Raw genomic sequence first — 19,936 nt, 5'->3', positions numbered from 1 at the left:
CCTCGTACAGCTGTCCTGAGGGCTAACTGAGCTAATGTATGTGAGGCATTTAAACAGAGCCTGGCACATAGTGCTTTGTTGGTGTTTGCTCTCATCTTAATGGGGGAAAGTTAGGGGCTATGGGGTCTTAAAGGCAGCTGGGGGAGGGAGGAGGCGGCAGTGGTCAGGAGGACTCCTTTGGGAAAAAGATGTTTCAGCCAATACATGAATACATGAAGGTTGTCTAGCTGTCAGGCAAGAGGGAGACTCTCAGAACATTACAGGAAACTTCCAGCAGCCTGGACTGTAGGTATGGAGAGAAGGGAGGGCCACAGGGGGTGCGAAATCCAGCCGCAGATGAGGGCGGGGGAGCTGGGCCAGAAGGACATGAAGCTTTCCTAGGAAGCTTGGACTTTATCCTGGGGTGCACCCCACTGTGCATTCTAGAAGGATTTCTGCCGCCTCATCCCTCCTGGGCTCAGAGGGAGAGGAGAGGGTGGTCTGGTGCACACAGTGCCGCAGGAATGGGACAACGAGGGCAGATTCAGCTAGTCTAAATGAAAATTCAACAGACTGACATGTAGAGAAAGTTGGCAAAGACTCTCTGATTCCGGGCTTAGGTCAGGGGCGGGTCCGGAGAGCTTGGGTCTCAGGGTCCAGGGGACACCCACATAGAGATGTGTGCTCATTTACTCACGCATGCATTGACTGACCAAGTGATTCATTAATCCATTTTCCATTCACTCAGTAAATATTGTGCACCTACTGTGTGGGGGCAGGAGACGGGTCTGGGAGGAGGATCAGGGCCCGCTGGCAAAGATCTCGAACATCAGAACCAGGAGTTTGGGCTTCGGCCCCTGGGGCTGGGTTCCCAGGTCACCAGGCATCCTAAGGCTCAGTCCTCAGCCAGGGTCCTTCTGTAGTTGGCGGCTGGACCACCAAAGTCCAGGAGATGATTTTAATTGACATACGGGCAAAAATTTAATCTATTTTAATAGTTGTGTTTATGTCAATGTGTATTAGGAAAAACTGTATAACGGGGCCCCTTAGTGTCGTGATTTCACAGACGCTGTTGCTTAGGACGAAACCAAAATAGGCATTTAAGTAAAAAGACAAAGAACTGATTTGAAGAAAAATACTCAATAAATAATCGTGCAAGTGGTATGTGGTTACGGTATGCGGACGGCCCAGTGGAGGCCTTTCTAACCCCCTGATCCGTCCATCCATGGGTCCTCCCGTCCCTCTGGGCACCTGTCGGGCAGAGAGGGTGAGCCCCAGCTGTCTTCCCATCCCGCAGAGCCAGCAGCAAGGAGGCTGCCAGCGAGGGGAAAGGAAGCTTCGTCTGGCCGGCCCGAGGCCTGGTCCCAGTGGCTCCTGCTGAGTGTCCCTGGGAGGGTGGTCTTCACACAGGGAGGGGGGAAGACCACACGGGCTGAAGGCAGGAGGTGTCTGGGTGCCCCCACCCAGCGTCCCCGCATCCACGCGCCCCGGGCTCCTGCGTCCACGTCAACCCCGACACGCCTGCGTTGGCGCTTGGTGCTATGTGCGTGCCCGCTGGCCCCGAGCACGGGCTCCCGGCTGGTCCGGGACGTGGACGGGCTTGCGTGGGCTTGGGGGCCTGCCGTGGGGGTGTGCCTTCTTGTTGGCTCACATAGCCCCCTCTTCCCAGGGGAAGCCGTGGGGGCCCCAGCCCAGGGCTAATGGGCAGGCCCAGGCCTCAGGAAGTCGTAGAGCTGACCTGCCTCTTTGGCTGGTGGCTGTGATGAGCACTCGTCCCCGCCACCCTCACCAAAGCCAGCCTCTCCTGGCCACACTTGTCTCCGCAGGGAACGGAAGCGTCAGCTTGATTCATGGGCTTCCCTTCGCGGCAGCCAGGCCTGCCTTGTCGCACTGGGGAGGCTTGTCCCCTGGGAGGAGGTGAGGACCGAGGAAGGTGTTAGAGGCCGTGGAGTTAGGTCAAATCCCGAGAGTGCCACAGACCTGCTGTGGGTCCCGTTCGTCCATGAACCTCTCACGGAGGGGAGGGCTCCCGCGGGCCATGCACGACAGTGCAGGGGCCCCGCCATGGTGGGTCAGGAGGACACAGTCCTCACCTTCACGGAGTTTGTATTCCAGTGAAGAGAGAGAGATGACTCAAATCATTCCAACAGCAAAACTATCACTTCCAAGCGGGAGGAGTGCTATGTAAGCCGGCCCAGAGAAGGCCCGATTCATGCTGGAACGGAGAGGCTGGGCCTCTCAGGAAGGACCAGCAGGGACTGAAGGAAGCAGCAAGGGAATATGGGTAGAAGCCATAGCATGTTCAAAGGCCCTGGGGTTGAGAGGAATGTTGGGTGTGGGCTGTGACAGGACACAGCACTTGGAGCTCGAGGTGAGGGCATGAAGTCTGCTGCTGAGCCATTGGTCTTCAGGGGTTGGAGCCTGTGGGGGTTGCGGGTGATGGCCAGGAGTGTGGCCGTCACCTGGAAGGCCACAGGGAACCACGGGCAGGAGGATTTTCAGAGGAGGACATGGCAAGTTCCTCCTGGCTGTGTCGGGCAAGGCCTGGGAGATGGGGTGCAAGGCAGAGGCAGGGTGAACAGAGAGGGGGCTGTGGCAGGTCCTAGCAGGTGACAGTGGGGGGCTCAGGCTGCGGGGGGTACCGGGATGAGCTAACCCACCCCCATGCAGCCTGGGGATGGGTGAAGGCATGAGGCACACCAGGGCTTGGCTGGCTGTTCTCTGAGGCTCCTGTCTGGGCTTTGCTGCTGCACAGACGGGGGCATGGAGGGCCACTTGGGGCCATGGCAGGAATCGGGGGAAATGTCATCTGAGCGGATGAGTCAGAAAAGCGCCTGACCTCCAACCACAGGCGCTGCGGCCCCGGGGCACATGGCTTGAGCGGGGGTCTGGAGCTTGGCGCCACTCACCCCTCACTCTGGGGCTGTGGCCAGGGAACGGATCGCACCGCCGCACGGGCGGACGGCCCCGCTGCGGGACTGAGGACAAACTCAGCCCAGCCAGGGACCATCAGTCATGAGGAAAAACCAATCTCCTCCGTGTGGGGATTTACTGCCGGGACAGACAGAAAATCCCGGTGTGGGACCTCCGCCCTGTCCCTGGCACTGCCCAGCCCACGACACCCCAGTAATAGCTTTTGGGGACACATTTCATCCTGGGCTGACACCAGCGAAGCCTCCACCTATGGGGAAGCCCTGGCAGGGGAGTGGGCTTCTGCCAGGAGGGGCTGGGCCGAGGGGGGCTGGGGGTTCCCTGGGATGCCAGGGGGAGTGGGAAGGGGCTTCTGTGTGGGAGCAGTTCCACCACATGAGGCTGAGCTCGCAAGTCCCTGCACCAAGCCCGCCCCGCCCCCCGTCCTTGGGCCCTCCTGATCCCCCCCAAACCTGGAAATGGCCAGAGTGAGTGTGAGCGGCCTGGGGGTACAGGGTGGGCTGGGGAGAGAGGCGAGCAGTGGGGAGAATGAAAGAGCAGAGGCTGAGACCTCCACTTGTGCTCCTAAGGCCAGTGCCCCTTGTGGCCCAAGGAGCCAGCGGAGGCAGGGAGGTTGCCCGAAGGTCAGGAGGGGCCAGTGGAAGGTGGGGCGGGTTTCTCTGGCGGGGAGCCTGGGTACGGAGCTTGGGAGCCCCAGCTCAGCCCCAAGGACACGGTTTTGTTATGAAAGCCTCAGTGTGCACAGCTGGGGCCCTATGGCCAGGAGCACAGCCCCGCCCCTGCCTGATGCACACACCTGGGCACACTCCGAGGTCGCCTGGGCTGTGCAGGTGACTGGGTGGGGGACACAGGCAGGGCCCGAGACAGAGGGGCCATGAGTGACGGGGACAGGTGCTGCCTGTTCTTGGAGAGAAACGGGGGTTGTCCAGACCCCTACAGTCAGCCAGATCTAAGTAGGCTGAGTCACCAGACGCTCCTTTGAAGGGGGTTTTAGGCGGGTTGGGAGCTGAGGATGTGGCGGCAAACAGGCAGAGGGCTGGGGCAGCCGCCACCTGTCAGAGTGCGGTGACAGCCTCGGCAGGCTCCGGGGAGACCATCGGGGGCCTTCTGCGGTCGTGGCGCCCGTGCAGAACTGTCTGGAGACCGACGAACACACACACACAGAAGCAGGTCCTTCCCCCAGGGACAGAGGCCAGAGGCCGCTCTTCCCTAGCCCCCTCGTCAGCTGTGGCCTGGAGCAGAACCCCAAGCCGGGTGCCAGCCTGTCCCCACCCACCCCATCCCACCAGCGGGACAAGACAATTACAGTTTCGGGTAATTCCTGCCCAGGGCCAACGCGTGGGGTGGGGACTGCCACCTCCCCCATGCCGAGGTCACCGCAACCGAGCCCTGCCTTTGTGCCCCAGGGGGTCTGAGGGCCCAGGAACGATGCCCTCCCTCCCTCTGACTTCCCAGGGAAGAACCAGCTCTGGGGCGTTCGGGGAGCCACAGGCTGGTGGGGGGGACCAGGCAGGGAGGGGATGCTGGGGTGATGCGGGCTTGGTCACTGGTTTGGCTCACTTGCGTTTGCTTGGTCTAGTTGAGCCAGCATTTACAAGTGAGATTTCCCACTAAAAATAGATAAAACACCTGCATTTCTGGCTTTTCTTAAAATCCTTGAAGGTCTGGTGACCCTGGGACATTGTCGCTGAATCCCACTGTCCCCCAGAAGGGACATGCTCTGTGCTGCTGACCAGGTCCTCCTGGGCCGGCTTTGCTCCTGGACTGCAGACCAGGGCTCTGGCTGGGGGCTGGGAGGCGGATCATGGCCCCGAAGCTGGGCTGCCCTGCCGGGCCTCCCAGCCCTCGCGAGGAATACGGAATGGCCTTGCCTGCCCTCCAGCATCTCCGGGGCTGGCCCAGAGATGCCACCACGGAGGGAAGTTGGGGAGGCTCACCAACACCAGGGGGCCAGCGCGACTCTCCCCTTTGCCTGGGACAGAGGAGAGAGATGGGGTTTCTGAAGGGCCCGCTTGCTTACCCCAGTGAGCTGTACCCCAGAACTGGCACCCCACCCCTGCCAAGTGAACCTTCTTCCCTCCCCAGGGCTGATGCACCCAGACGCCCATGCTCACCTCTGAAGGAAGCTGGGGAGTGGCCCAGGAATTGGGCATCTGGGGGCTCGGCTGCTAGGATCCGTGTAAGCCTAAGGGAACCCCCAGGGCCAAAGACCCAAGGGATTTTACCTTGTCTCAGCTCTCCTGTGGTCACCCGGGGATGTGTGCGCTAATGGCTTCCAAAACTGCGTGACTCGGGCAAGTTACTCAACCTCTCTGGGCCTCAATTCTCTCATCTGTGAAGGGAGGATCATAATAGTGCCTAGAAGGGTTGTGCACAGGTTCAGTGAGATGGTGCCGGACACGGACTAATGACTGCATCGGCCCCGATCATAACCCCTCTGCGGGTGGGGAAAAGGAAGCTCAGAGAGGGGGCTGGGCCCCGGGACATCCCACCAGCCTCCAGTGACCTCTGCCTCCATTCTGGGAGGCAGCACGGGCCGCCTGTGCCTGACCCCCAATCCAGCACATCGGCCCACAGTCTTAGTAACATCTTTTATTGATTTTGCAGGAGAAAAAAAAATAGAATTTATTTTACAGTTAATGCCTGTACAGCTTTCTTCCCCTCCTCAATGGCAGGGCGCCACAGTCATTATCAAGAGCAGTGGGGGTTCTGGGAGCGAGTGGGGGTCTGACCTGTGCCCCAGCCTCGTGTGGGGACAGACAGCCGGGCTGCCTTTAAGTGGCGGCACCGGCTTTGGTCCCTAAGAGCTTGATCAGCCCCCTGTTCCCCCGGGCCTCAGCTCTTCTGGGAGCCCAGAGGCCACGTCTGGGAGGTGAGCACGGAAGCCGGGGGCCCTGGAAGCTACAGAGATGATGGATCTTCTGCGGGAGAAACGGTTCCTTATCTTCCCATCGGCCCCCCCGCTCCAAATGAAAAGCGCATTTGCATAGCGGCTCCGCCAAAGCTGCAAAGCTCATAGAAGTATTTGCCGGGCTCTCGGTTGCATAGGAACCTACTTGGAGTACAGCGCTGCGGTGGGGCCGGGCGGGCGCCAGGAAGACAGCGGATTAATATTTGCAACGAGAAATTACCCACCACTGGGAAACCAATTAGATCCCTGATCCGAGCTTGTTACATCGATGGAAATAGATACGTTCTGAGCTTCACTCGGCTGGGGGTGCGGGGCACATTTCCAACTCGAGGGGAAGCTGCTGCGGGGGAGGGGGCCTGGGCAACAGGCACCTCTCGGCGTGACTGCAAGGGCACCTGCTCCGACGCCTGAGGAACCGGGGAACCGGCGCAACGAGCAGGAGGAGTCCGAGCTCAGACCAGAGGGAGGGGACCAGTTCCCATGGAAGGGGAGGTGGACCCTGGGGCTCGAGGGGGAGGTTGGGGGCCTGGTCCTCGGCCTGCAGCCCTGCTGGCCGTCTGGGGTGTGAGGCTGCCCACCGCCCGTCCTGTGTGGGCCTGGCAGCACGGCAGGCGCGCACGGCTCCCTTTCTTCCCTCCGCGACACACACCTCCCTGGGCGGTCCGTCCTCCTCGCCCGGGATGGGGGAAGGGGCTGCAGCAGTCCTGGCTAGACTTTCACGGCACCAGGGAACAACCCCACCCTCTAAGCCGGCTCCACCAGCCCCCAGATGAGGCAGGGATGTGGCGGGGCGGGGAGCTATTTGCACCTGCACTTGGGGCCTTCCCTGGTGCCCCCCACCATGTTGGGGTTGGTGGCTGAGGCCCCCTCCCCACCGTCCCGCTCGGCCCTGGGTGGCCACGCTCTGCAGGGAGGGGAGGTCCCCCCAGGCCACCTCACCGTCCCAGCCTGAGGTGGCCCAGTGGGTTTGTGGGCACAGGCGTTGGTGCCCGGGGCCCTGCTCTGCTGGAGCCTGCAGGAGGCACCAAGCTGGGGCTCCTGGGAGCGCACCCCAGAGGGGCCGAGGGAGGCCGTGTCACCCAAGTCCGCTCTCACTCCCCTCGTCCAGCCCCTGGAGTCCAGGCTGCCAAGGCTGAGGACGGGGGCGGAAGACACAGGTGCTGGGTGGGGGCGGGTGACCGAGGCCGCGGGCTGGGACCGGCTCCCTCCTCCGCGGTCAGCACCGCCGTCGCCGTGCCGTCTCCTTCTCGCTTATGCACGTTTTGGGGCGTAAGGCTGTCAAGGGAGAGGACAGAGAGGCGCCATCACCCAGCCTCGGTCCCTGAGGGCAGCCCCACACCTGGGCTTGCAGGAGGCTGGGGATGTCCAAACTGCCTGAACTGCCGGCCCAGGGCACCGCCCCTGAGCCCCGCCCCGGGCACGCTGACCTGTTGCCGCCCTCCCCCCACCCTGCACCCCCGCAGCAGGCTCTGCCACGCTGTTCCCTCTGCCCGGCCAAGTCCCCGTACGTCTTAGGGTGCAGCTCAAACAGCACCTCCTCCGGGAAGCCCTCACCCCGGGCATCCTCCACTGCTTTCCCACGGCACAGGACAACCCCTTCCATACGGCACGTCTGCCCTTCGCAGCCTTTTCCGTCTGCACTGCGAAGCCTGGCTCCCAAGAACCCACACCGAGCTGTAGGTGGCTTCAGCAAGGGCACCTGTTCTGCCCCCGCAGCCCCCCGGGGACAGAAGAGGGTCCAAGGGGCAGGCAGGGCTGGGTGTGGGTATGGGACGCTGCGGTTCCTTGTCTACACAGCCCGGAGTCCCTCGGGCGACACTGGGCGGGGCAGCGAAACTGACCTTGGTCAGCCAGGCTCTGCTTCCTTTTCGAGTTGGTGATGATCTGATTTTCATTCATCATCTGGACGTCCTGGTCCTCCACCTGATTGCTGCAGGGAGAAGGCGGAGGGCTCGACCCTTGCCGTCCATCCTCGTTAGGGACAGTGAGGCGAGGTCACGGTCCGGCTTACCTGATGGCGGTGTGTCGCTCCTGGCGGCAGATGTCCGTGTCCTCGGTGAAGAGGATGGTGTGGTAGGGCACCGTGGGCTCGCACGTGGGCAGGATGCCCCCCACCAAATGGCCCACCATGGCCAGGATCCCATTGTACACAAGCAAGTCGTCCACCAGGAGCTGGCGGACACAGAGGAGGGGCTGTGCCATGGGGCCCAGAGTTCCCCCTCCTTCCCTCCTGCGGCCTTGGGCAAAGCGAGTTACCACTGGGAGCCTCGCCAGCTAGCCTGGCCTGTGCTGGGATCTCAGGCCCTCGGAACCTGGGATCGGCCCCCGGGGGCCTCCCGCACCCCGCCCTAGAGTCGCCTCCCAGAGGGAAGGACCGCCCTAGACCAAGATGCTTGGAAAAGAAAAGATGAAAGAAAGGCCACTTTCTGGTTTTCAGGGGGATGATTCAAATCACCGGGGGCAGGTCTGGGGTTCACAGTGGGGTGGTGAATTTCCCTGCCTCGGAGCACCAGGCATTTGTGTCTAAGGTGGCAACAGAGAGAAGCAAATCCAACTGCGACAAATGATAACTGCCAGCAGCCTAATTACCAACGAGCACAATTATCTCGAAAAACCCAGCGGATAAGTTACTCACGCCGAACTCTCTCACCCCTCGATGGGGCGTTTTCGCATAATTCCACAGTTTGATCATTGACACAGTGGTGGGCAGATCGAAAATCACATAGACCCGGTTCACCTGTCGGAGACGAGAACTCAGGAGAACAGGCATGTTTGGAAACAGAGGCGCCGGGAGGGGGCGCGGGGGGCAGGCAGGGGTGAGCCCGGTGGACGCCGCAGGCGGCGCCCAGGCAGCTGGGGGGGCCACAGCGCGTGGGGTTCCCGCTCCTTCCCTCTCCTGGAAGCCCATCTCGAGTCCGGTCACGTGTGGCTGCATTCGCAACAATCCGCCGACCGGCTCTGGGAGGCCTGTTTCCTTGGGCCTGGCGTGGCCCTGATTTAAATCCCCGCAGAGCATGGGTGCGCCCCTCCCTCTCCCCGGGGTCCAGCCAGAAACCCCGCGCGGGGCTTCCCTGGGCCGAGGGGGCAGGCCCCCCGCTGCAGAGTTAAGGAGCGCCGTCCCCCGGGCGGTCAGCACCGCCTTGACCCCGATCTGTCCTTTCTCGGGTTGTAAATGAGCAGCACAGCGGATGGGCCCCGAAGGTGCTGCTGGGTAATTTCCAGCCTGTGTCTTTGAACCTCTGCAGGGGGGGCGGGGAGGGGGCTGTCCAGATCAGTGGCAGAATCAGCTAGTAAGGTGAGGCTGGCGGCTCGTCCGTTCCCCCCTGCCCCCCCGCCGCCCCAACAGACTCCCCCACATCAGGGGGCTCCTGGCAAGACGAAAGAAAGCAACGAGCTTTCAGTGTCGGCCACGGGCTGTGGGCTCAGCTCCGCCCCAGGCCCCGGAGGGTGTCGGGGATCGCAGGGGTGGGGTGCTGCCGTTGGGGCTGGCCTTCCGGCTGTACCGTGGAAATGGTAAAAGCCCTCGAGAACAGCTGCCCACGGGCTCAAGCAGGTACAAATGTCTGAGTCCAGCGGGGAGAGTGACAGCTGCAGAAACTGCCGCTCACCGAGTCACGTGACAGATGATGGTAACCCCTGCTGGCTGAGCTCAAGATGGCCATAGACAGGTGGGGCCCGGTCTCAGGGGAGCTGCTGGACACTCGGGGCTCGGGGACGGAGACACTGGGAAACCTCCCACGCAGAGCTGCTGTTGCTGCTCCTTCCCGTGTTTGGAGAGGAACGTGTCCTCCCTGTCTTCTGGGCAGTCACACGGAGGGAAAAGACACTCTGCCGGTCACACACGTGCCCCAGGGCCCGCTGCACGCCTCTACCCAGCATGTGGCTGGGGCAGGGCTAGAACCTCGTCTCCACCCGGCCTGTCTCCTCTCTTGACCTACGCCGCCAGGCCTGGGGGGACGAAGCGCCCCCTCAGGCCCCCAAGTGACAAGTAGCAGCTGGAGGGTCTGAGATCTGGGAAACGGAGTCACCTGAAGAGCTGATAGGCCAGAGACAGGGCCAGGACGGGGTCCAGTGCCTGGTGACCTCAAGGAGGGGCAGGGACAGGGGATGCAGCCAGGGGACAGGGCTGCCCGTGATGACCGACGGACGCCTGCCGCACGGGGTCTCCGGGGTCCCCCGCAGGCCCTTCTCTCTCTGGGGCCCAGAGAGGGCCCGTCAAGACGCGTCAGCGAAGACCTGCGTCTTCCTGATAGCCCGCAGGCATTCTGATGCGTTGGGTACCCTGCCCTGGAAGAAAGACATGTCCCCGAGACCAAGGACACAAAGGCCCCCCATGAACTCACCAGGCCGGGCAGGATGGGGGCCAGCCACATGTGCCGGCCATCGCTGGTGTCATTCACTTGGTCGATGAGCTTGTCGGGGGTCCGGACGTCCCCGCACACGCCCTCCAGGGAGTTCACGCTGTCGGGGAAGGCGGCAATATCTGCGGAGTCTCTAAGCTGTCATAACCCAAAGCAGTGTGTCGGGCGCCGCACGTCCCTCTCCCGGCCACCAGCCTCCACGCGCTGACGGCGTGGCTCAAAGGACGCGGGGGCTGTTGGGCAGAACGGCCGTCTGCTGCTCGGGGGCCGCCGGGAGAGTGACAGCCACGTGAACCATTCTGGGGAAAATGAGCGGCGAGGCTGGTGGGGGGCGGGTGGCCAGCGCCAGGGAGGGGTGGGGGGCGGCCAGGCAGACAGTCGGCTGGAGGAGAGCAGTCTCGAGGCAGGAACAAATTTGTGGCTGGCACTCCGGGGAGTGGAGGGCAAACTTCGAAGGTTTTTTCCTTTGGCGAAGGGGCTGAGGGATGGCTGGATACGGCTTTGGCATGGGGGGACCAGACAGGGACTGGATACACTGCCGGGAGCCTGACCCCACGGGGACAGCCTGACCCCACGGGGACAGCCTGACCCCAGTGATGGCTACTCGAGGGCTGGACATCATCACGGATCTGGACCAACCAGTTCCAGCTGTGGCTCTGCCTTCCAACCTGTGAGGTCTGGGGCAAGTCACAGAACTCGGGGCCTGCTTCCTCATCTGTAAAATGGGTATAAAAACCTCCACGTCCCAGAATGGAGGTGAGCAGGCTCGGTGAAAATGAACAAGCCTTGTACCTCTGAGGAGTCACTAATAACCATCAAAACCACCAAGAATCATTAATCCCAGGCCAGGAGGATGGTGTCATGAACAAATGGGTCCACAGTCAGGAAATTCAGGACACTCTGGGTTGAATACAGTGCCACCGGAGGCTCCCTGCAGGCCTTGCCAGAGCCTTTAGAACTTGCCAAAGTACTTGTAGTTCTCCGGGACAGGGTGCATCTGGCTATCCTCTCCCAAATCCCTGGGCCGCAGGACTCTCTGTCGCATGGACTCCTGCCATGGACACCTCGGCAGGGGCTGGGAGCTGCCCATGGCTCTGCCCACCCTTCCAGGGGTCAGCATCTGACCTGGAGCAGAGCCCACTGGTGTTTTTATCCCAGGGTCTGGCTCCTACAGGGACACTTCCTGTCCTTCTCTGCACCCTCCTGTGCACCCTTCTGTTGGGGTAGAGTCCCCGTCTGCCTCAAAAGGATACTGTTTTCCGACAGAGGGATCTTTTCCCCCCGTTCATCATACAGCTCCAGGCCTGTGAGACCAATATAATAGGGATCACCCCAGCTGGTCAGGAGTTGCAACTGGAAAATGACTAGGGGATGTTATTAAGGAAAAACAAGCTTAATTTTCCAAGAACAAAGCAAAACAGCGACAAAGATAATATAGGGCTGTACTTTCGGGGGCTTCTACAGATGAATAAAAGGAAAACATCATTTTTTTTTTTTTTTTACACTCTCATGGAGACTGAAGCCCAACAGAATATACGTGGCATCCAACTGTCTTGAATTTAAACTATGTATGTGCGTGTGTTAAGAATTAAAAGCTGGGCTCTATCACCGCCACGGGCACCGTGTCCAGGAGAACAGGCTGCCGGAGAGCCAGGATGCTCGTGTTCACTCACCTGCCTGGCCCCTTCCCGGCTCTGTGGACTTGGACAAGTTCCTTAACCTCTCTGGGCCTCTGTGTTCTCAGCTGTGAAGTGGGGATGCCCGCAGCCCCCCCGCACTGGGCTGGGGGAGGACTGTGACAGTGCCAGGCCCAGGAAAGGATCCAGCAAACTGGGGCTATCCTTACTTCTATGTTCATCTCCTCCCTGGCTCGCCTCCAAGGACAGCCCCCAGTTCAGTCCCTGGGGAGAGCTCCAGCTTCTCTGGCCTCTCCCAGCTGGAGTCCTGGGTGTTGCCTCTGGAAACCTCAGTCCACACCTCAGCCAGCTGGCTGACCAGGGGGCGGGGTCTGGAACCATGTCCCCGCCCCCCGCCCCAGCAGTGCTCAGTGAGCCCGAGGCCCCGGGAAGCCTTCCATCTTCCCCTGGGTTTCCCGGCGTGGCGCCCCAGCGCCTTGGCCGTGGCCACGGCCTGCCTGGAACCCCAACACCACCACAAGGGCCGAGCCCTCTCCTGGGGTTCCGGGCGTGGACCCCGAGGGCCCGGGATGCGCGCACAGGTAGGAGGAGGATACAGCCGCAGGGCATCAGGGGTGCCTCGTAGTCCATGGTCGCCCGCCCCAGGCTTTGCGAGTCAAGCCTAAAAAGACACAAAACAGCACCAGGAAGCATAAGATCTCAATGGCCTCGATGGCTGGTCAGTTATTCTCCTGGCTGCACACTGTATGAGGACGTGGCGGGTGGGGGGGCTCCCTGGCAGCGGGGACTGACCTTGTCTGTTCTGGAGTCTGCTCTTTACCACCCAGCCCTCTGGCCCTTTCATGAACAGGGCAAGTGCACGCTGTGCCCACGGCTGAGTGAGACCCGTGCAGGGGTGACGGATGGGAGGGAGTGCGGGGCTGGGGCAGACTACCCCAGGGGGTGGTCAGAGAGCCAGCACCCGAGCTAAGAAGGAGGCAGCCACACAAAGCATCACAGCTGAACCTTCCAAACAGAGGAGCAGCCAGAGCAAAGGCCCCGTGGTAGGAAAGCACCAAAGGGGCTAGATCGTGGGGCAGGATGGGAGGCCGGCAGGAAGAGGAGGCAGGAAGGTGGGGCGTACCCTGCAGTCTTTGCTTTGGGAGCCTGAGCAAGGGCCTTCAGTAGCAGGGACCTCAATGCCCGCATCTGTAAAATGGGCATAATAATCCCTTCCTCAGAGGGCAGGTGGAAGGACTTTCTGAAGGATGAACGCAAAGCATCTGAACGCATCTAGCACTTGGGAGGAAGAGTTCTCAACCTCTGCACACTCCTCCCTGGTGCCTCTCTCCCTGGTCCATGGGCCAGTCAGTACCTTCCAGGCCTTGCTGGTTTTTCTTCAATTTCAAGGGCACTGTTATAATTAAGTGGCTGTTCCCAGTGACTGGTCCAAGAAGCGATCCCAGCCATGGTGGAGGGAAACTCATTTTGTTTTGTGAGCTTGGCCTCTGGCGTTTGGACATGGGGGCGGGGGAGGGGTTTAAATGAGTAAACTGAACGTGGCATTTACAAATTGTTGTAACCTTAATGCAGCTGAGATCGGGCCAAGAAATACCAGCGCACCCACGAAATGTTAGGCTCTCATTTCCTCTTTGAATCTCTCTAAACCAGGAACTCGGAACAAGAGAGAAGGCCCTTCCCCGAATTGGCCAGTGGGCATTTCTGGAACAGGACGCAGGCTGGAGCCTCTTTTCCCAGCAGGAGGTGCAACGAAGCATTGAAAGAGCTGAAGCCCTCCAGACTGTGGGGAACCCAAACATCCCCAGACAAGGTGGGCTCATCCCACGGGCTTCCGCGGACGCCTGGCAGAGCATTAGAAAACCGCCAGGTTGAAAAGCGACGCGTTTGATCATCATTTCAAAACCTTTAGGTAGCGACTTCAGAGCTACGCGTGCAGCCAGCAGCCGGAGGACAGGGAGGGACACTCCTGACGCTGCGAGCCCTCACCTCCGGGCCGGCGGGGGCAGCTGGCGAACATGCAGGTAGTCCACAAAGAGAATTTCTTGAGCGAAATCAAAGTGGCAGTTGCCCGGCCCCTTCCGGATGAGGAAGCCCTCTGGAGGGGAGACACACAGGCCATCCAGGGAGATGTGGACGATTTTGGCCTGGCAAACAAAAGGAGAGACGCGCTTGAAGAAGGGCAGCCAGCCAGCATGCGGGCCAGTGGCGTGGGCCGACGTCCGAGTGTGACGGGGAGCCCTCACGGAGCCCCCAGGCCTGGGACATCCCGTGGTCTGGCCTTCCTCTCAGACCAGGACCACCTGGCTGGGCCACGCTCTGTGCCAGGTACTGAGCTGTGCGCTGGACGGACAACAGGCGAACAGGCAGGTGTGGCCCCGGCCATGGTGGCCCGGCTCAGCCGCCTGAGGTGGTACAACGTTTCAGGCCTCCCTCCGCGGAGACCCTGGCTGGGCCAACTAGATCTGCCTTGGGTTCCGGTGAGTCACAGGCGCTTACCTGCCAAATGGCTTCATCTGGGCCAAGGTCTTCCGCTGGCCTGGGGCGGATATCACCAACTAGAGGCCAGGATCTACCAGTAAATCTCAAAGCCCGAATGGCAGGGTCTGGAGTGGCTTCCCTGGGGCGGGGTGGTGGTGGTGGTGGGTAAGCAGAGGGGGCAGGAGGACAGCACTCTCCCTCTGACCGCGCATTTTGGAATTGGGACTCCCCACATCTTCACCGTGAGCAACGTGGGCCCGACTGCTGACCACACTGGTAGATTTTCACCTTTGGGAGGCACAGAAGGGCTCCTCTGTGTGAAGGAGAGCCCTGCCCTGGGTCCCACTGATAACGAATGTGCCCCTGAGCCTTTCATTCCTTCAGCGTTTTGGGGGCCCCCCTCATGGCAGCCGGTCACGGGGCACATAAGCCTGAAAAATATAGGGTAAGTGGCTTCAGGCATGGCTGGATATGGGGACCAAAAGGCTGTTCCTACACCTCTGCACTAGGCTTTGCTCAGGTGGGTTCAGACGCTGGCCCAAGGGCTGGACCGGACGAACAGAACTGTCACCCACTGGCCGTATGATTGGACCAGGGACATGGAACCGGACCAGACCAATCAGCGGGACTCCTGCGGTTTCACGGGCTCGCCTCCAAAGAGGAGGTCCTTCTGCAGCTGGGTGTGGAGCTAGCTGGAAGCTGGGCGTCACAGCGGAGGCCCACAAGGTCCCCTCCAGGACGACCCCACCTCTAGGAAGGGCCCGACTCCCCCACGCCTGTTTATTCCCTCGGACAGGGCTCCTGTTACTGCCTCCATCTTGCGGCCATGGAAACCAGGAGTCCGAAGACGCTAAGCAATTTGCCCAAGGACCTGCCGCAGGGATCTGAAGCCCATCTCCAACGTGCAAGGCCCGGCTCTAACCACACGCCAGGGACCCGTCCCCAGGGCATCCACAGGGCCTTGGGGGACACAGGTGCCCGAGGCATTTTCCTGGGAGACGCAGAGTTTCCATCCCCCGTGCTCTGGGATCCTCCCCACCCCCCGCCAGACTCTGCCCATCGCCCTGCCTCCTTCTTCCCACGGTGGCCACTTGTCACCCGCTCGCCCACGCGGATGGCGGCCAGGCCTTGGAAGCAGGGCTTTGGGCCCAAGATTTCCAGGCAGCAAATCCAGGTCACGGGGCCTTATCTGGAAGGACCGATTTGCTCAAGGGAAGATAAGGGCCCAGAGGCACGAGCTGAGCCCGGAGAATGTTTTCTTAATGCCAATCTGTCCGCCTTTCTCAACGTGCTGCTCTGACAGCACGCTCCGGGAGACGCCAGCGCGGCCCAGGGGGATCTGTACAGTCCGAGGGGCTGTCGCCCCAGAAGGTGAGCGTCTGGGGCCACCAACTCCACGCTGGCAACCCCCCATGGTTCTACGGGGCCCACAGAGAAATGACGTGGCACAGGCATGGTGGGGAGCCACACCGGGGCTCCCGGGATGGAGGCCTGGCTCTGTTAACGTCCGTGTGCACAGGAGGATGGCCACCTTCCCAAGGCAGGTTATTATCCTCATCCTCCTCACTTTACAGATGGGGAAACGGCGATGCAGGGGAAGCAGGCCACTCGCCAAAGGTCACACGGCTGGCTGGGGTTGGAGCGGGCCCTAACGACACGGCTCTATCTTAGCGGACATTGTCACCATTACTTCCGGGTTGTAGTGGGGAGGGGACGAGCATATCACAGTCCATAGTCACAAGGACAGAAGGGCCCATGCAAAGGGCACTTCTGGTGTTCTCTTTCCACAGTGTGGCAAGATGCCTGCTTTGTCACACCCAGAAGCGGGAGAACATGGTATGGAACTGGAGTGTGGGCTCCCAGCCCAGCAGATGTGCACTGGGGCTCTTGCTGTGTGACCTTGGGATGGGTGAACGTACCGTTCTGAACCCCAGTTTTTAAGACTCCGAAAGAGAGTATACATCTGCTTCCCAGAAGCTGGAGTGAGGGCCCCTGAAAAGAATGGGTGCAGAGCCTGCAGCTCGGGGCCTGGCCCCCAAAGTACTCAATGAACACCAGAGCCCCAACCCACCACTACAGTTTGGGGGCTGGGCCTGCTGAAAACCCCCCAACCTCCAGAAGAGACAAAGTGCTTCCATGTCCCCAGTCTGCCCTGGGGTCTTGAGCCCACATTTGCAGGAGGAACAAAGAGCAAGGCGCTCTCTCCCTGGCTGTAACCCCCCAGCTCCATTTGGAAAGTTCTGGAAGATTTATGCGCCTCTCCGGCAGCCACGCCAGCCATTCATCAAGGCGCCGTTTCCCTGACAGTGGACTGAGCGCGGCTGCTATTCCCCAGCTTACCCCGCGATAGGTGTCCTCGGGAGATTTATTGTAGTTCCAGAAGCGCAGGCCAGCGATGCTTTCGGCTCTGTCGAAGCGGATCGTGACCACGTGGTCCAGGCCAGGCGAGAACGGGATCAGCCACATATGCTCATCCTCCATGGTGATGTTGGCTCCGTCGATTAACCTGCAAATAGCGGGGAGGGAGCGGTGAGGTGGGGCTCAGCCACGACCTGGGGGAGAAACCAGAGCGAGGGGTCTACACCCGCTTACAGCCCCCTGCACCCTGCCTGGTACGAGCCTGGACATGTTGGGCTTGTTAAGCGGAGGTGGGACTCATTACAGTCACCCCGAGGGGCCATGTCTCATCTGTAAAACCAGAGAAAATCGAGTCTTTGAACAGTCGGTGCTGTTGAAAGTGCGGCAAAGCGATCATCAGGGTTAAAATAAAGGGGGGACAGGTGTCATCTTTCAGGACCTTCTAGCCTGGACATCTCATTTCCGGAATTGTTTTCCTTTAAGGAATATTTGTGGGAAAGGCTCTCTGCACAAAGATATTCATTACAGTGCTGCTTATTTATATTAGCATAAAAGGAAAAAAAAAAAACCCAACAACCAAAAAAACCCCCAAGTGGTTAAGTAAAACAAAGGGTTAAGTAAATCTGCACAGTTGTTAATATGATAGCCGTGAGGACGACGCAGTGAAGTGGAAAATGATTTTACTGCTGGAAGATGAGGACGGGGGCCAGGAGAGACGATGAAGAAGTGAAAAACACATTTGTGTCAGAGGGGATGGGAGGTGGATGCTTTTCTCTACTTTCCAAACTTTCCATAAAATGCTCTATTGGCTCCATGGTACATTTTGGAAGAATTCGATTCCTTCCTTCTGGTGCCCTGTGAGAGAGATGCTAAGGCACTAGAGCAAACTTGGCAGCTCTTGGTGTGGGAAAAGCACGAGAAGGGGGAGGTGTGTCTGTGGGGAGCTGGTCTGGCTGTACCCATGCAGTCTCGACAGCGCAGGGAAGCACCCTCCCCGTCCTTAGGAGGGAGCCCCAGCACCCTTGTGTTCTTCGCCACTGTTCTGGACGAACTCATCACCTGGCCCGCATTGCACTCCTATCCTCCTGGCCAGTTTCTGGTTCTCCTGTTCTGAACAACCTGCCTCATCCTTCTCAACTTGGCCTGTGTCTGTCCCAAAGCTGTCCCGCCACGGACTGCCCTGAACTGCTCAGCACACCGCAGCCCAGACCCCAGGAACAGAGGGGCCCAGCTCTCAGCCTCTTGGATAACCCTTCCCCTGACTCCCTCCTAATTTCCAGGTGACTTTGAGGCTGCCGTGCCAGGAGGAATTTCTAGATTTAAAAAATAAACTTTATTTTTTCTTTCTACATCTTTAAGTTCAGGATTTGGAATAAATCTTACAATCTAAGTGTTCATCCATGGAGGTAATGTTTCTTTTTTTTCTCTAAAAGGCTGTTATTAAATTGATGGATGGTGTGTCTTACAATTGCTGGCATCTTAAAACTGAGGAAATTCAGCAATTTAAAATGGAGGTGTTTGTGGAATTAGGTCCACTGGAGAACCTTCCACTTCCTTCTAAAAGCAATTACCCCTGTGTCCTAGACATGGGGCTGTCTCCATACCAAAATGCTACCCAATTCTGAAAGTAGAGAGAGTTGTCAAAGTGTTTATAGCTGATAGTGAAGGGAAGTGCCTACAAACACCGCTAAGAATATCTACATGATACTTCCCAGGTCTGTCCACGGAAAAGCCTAGAAACTGTGACCAATCCAGTAACAATGAGCATCTCTAGGGGCTTGATTATGGTCTCTAAATACCATTTCACACTAAAAGGAACCAAGGCTTCTTAGGAAAAATGGCTGATTCCACATCTGGGATAAGAAATATACAAAGGGAGCCTGGAATGTCTTGTGACATCAGAAAGCAGGAGAGCTGTCACAGACTACTATTTTAAAAAAGGATCCAAGCGCTCTTGGTATCTAAAAGCAACTGTAAGATAAAAATTGCAATAAATTGAGACCCTTCACAGTCTGTTTAAATTCATGATTTATGGTAACCAAATGCAAACCTTTTAAAGTATGCTAGGGAAGCAATTTTTTGATTTTTGCAAACTAAAAAATAAAGGGAAAGAACCAAGCATGTAGACTGCCTTTCCTATTTGCACTGTACTGCAGAGTAACCAAATAATGGAAGAAAAAATTTTCTTTATCGGTGAAAAAAAGAATGACAGGCTCAGCGCCCCACCATCTTGTAACCAAGTGGATGTAGCCACTGAGCACTGACCACCAACGTCACAAAAAGCTTCACCACCAGACACTCTATATGTTCTGAAGGGAAGTTGCGGTGACGCCCACACCATGTCATATCTTGCCCCAGTGGTCAAACCTCAATCTGATCAGATGGCCAGATCTAATGAACAATTTACAAGACATACAGGGGCCTGAGGAACAGGTTAGATAATACCATGGAGATGCAACCAGGAAAATCCAGACTCTATAGGGCAAACAAATATTTCTTTAAGAGATAATTCATAACAAAAAAATGAAGAAGATGGAAGGGAACCTGGAGGTTATAAAAAGCGTAAGAGATCTATCAAAGAATCATAGCATATGGGCCTTATCTAGATCTCAAACCGACCAGTCACAATGTATGGACCTTATCTGGACCTCAAACCAACCAATCACAATGTACGGACCTTATCTGGACCTCAAGCCAACCAATCACAATGTCTGGACCTTTTCTGGACCTCAAACTAACCAATCACAATGTATGGATCTTATCTGGACCTCAAACCAACCAATCACAATGTACGGACCTTATCTGGACCTCAAGCCAACCAATCACAATGTCTGGACCTTTTCTGGACCTCAAACTAACCAATCACAATGTATGGACCTTATCTGGATCTCAAACCAACCAATCACAACACATGGACCTTATCTGGACCTCAAGCCAACCAATCACAACACAAGGCCTTTTCTGGATCTCAATATAAGAAACAAACTTAAAAAAGGAAGATGAAAAGAAGACTTTCAGGGAAATAGGAACATGCTGGGTGTCTACTAATTTAGGGAATCACCATTAACTTTTTTGAGTGTAACAACAGTACTGACATGTTCTCTTTAAAGTCCTTATTGTTTCGAGCTACACGCCAAACCGTGTAAAGGTGAAGGGCTGTCAGGCTTGGGAGCTGCTGTGCTCACATCATCTGGGTGGAGGGGTTTGGGAAGTGGGTGGGTGTGGATGAACAAGTGGGGCCGGCTGTGTGCTGATCACTTTTGCAGCGGGAGCTGACCCAG

General features: G+C 58.4%; 1 protein-coding gene across 1 annotated transcript in view; it reads right to left on the bottom strand.

Moving 5' to 3' along the window:
• Window positions 1-5,487: 5,487 nt before the first annotated feature.
• The window catches only part of LOC122895273 (katanin interacting protein), a 173,421-nt gene continuing 158,972 nt past the window's right edge, over window positions 5,488-19,936 (bottom strand). Inside the window, exons 21-29 of the mRNA XM_044232558.1 lie at window positions 16,638-16,803; window positions 13,806-13,963; window positions 12,416-12,480; window positions 11,436-11,546; window positions 10,165-10,304; window positions 8,457-8,558; window positions 7,833-7,993; window positions 7,663-7,751; window positions 5,488-7,096 (exon numbers count right to left, since the gene is read on the bottom strand). Of these exons, the coding sequence (XP_044088493.1) occupies window positions 7,038-7,096; window positions 7,663-7,751; window positions 7,833-7,993; window positions 8,457-8,558; window positions 10,165-10,304; window positions 11,436-11,546; window positions 12,416-12,480; window positions 13,806-13,963; window positions 16,638-16,803 (1,051 nt within the window). The 3' untranslated portion in view covers window positions 5,488-7,037. The remainder of the gene's footprint in view (window positions 7,097-7,662; window positions 7,752-7,832; window positions 7,994-8,456; window positions 8,559-10,164; window positions 10,305-11,435; window positions 11,547-12,415; window positions 12,481-13,805; window positions 13,964-16,637; window positions 16,804-19,936) is intronic.

Source organism: Neovison vison, chromosome 14 (assembly GCF_020171115.1).
Source record: "Neovison vison isolate M4711 chromosome 14, ASM_NN_V1, whole genome shotgun sequence".
Lineage (NCBI taxonomy): Eukaryota > Metazoa > Chordata > Mammalia > Carnivora > Mustelidae > Neogale > Neogale vison.
This window is presented reverse-complemented; position numbering and strand designations above follow the sequence as displayed.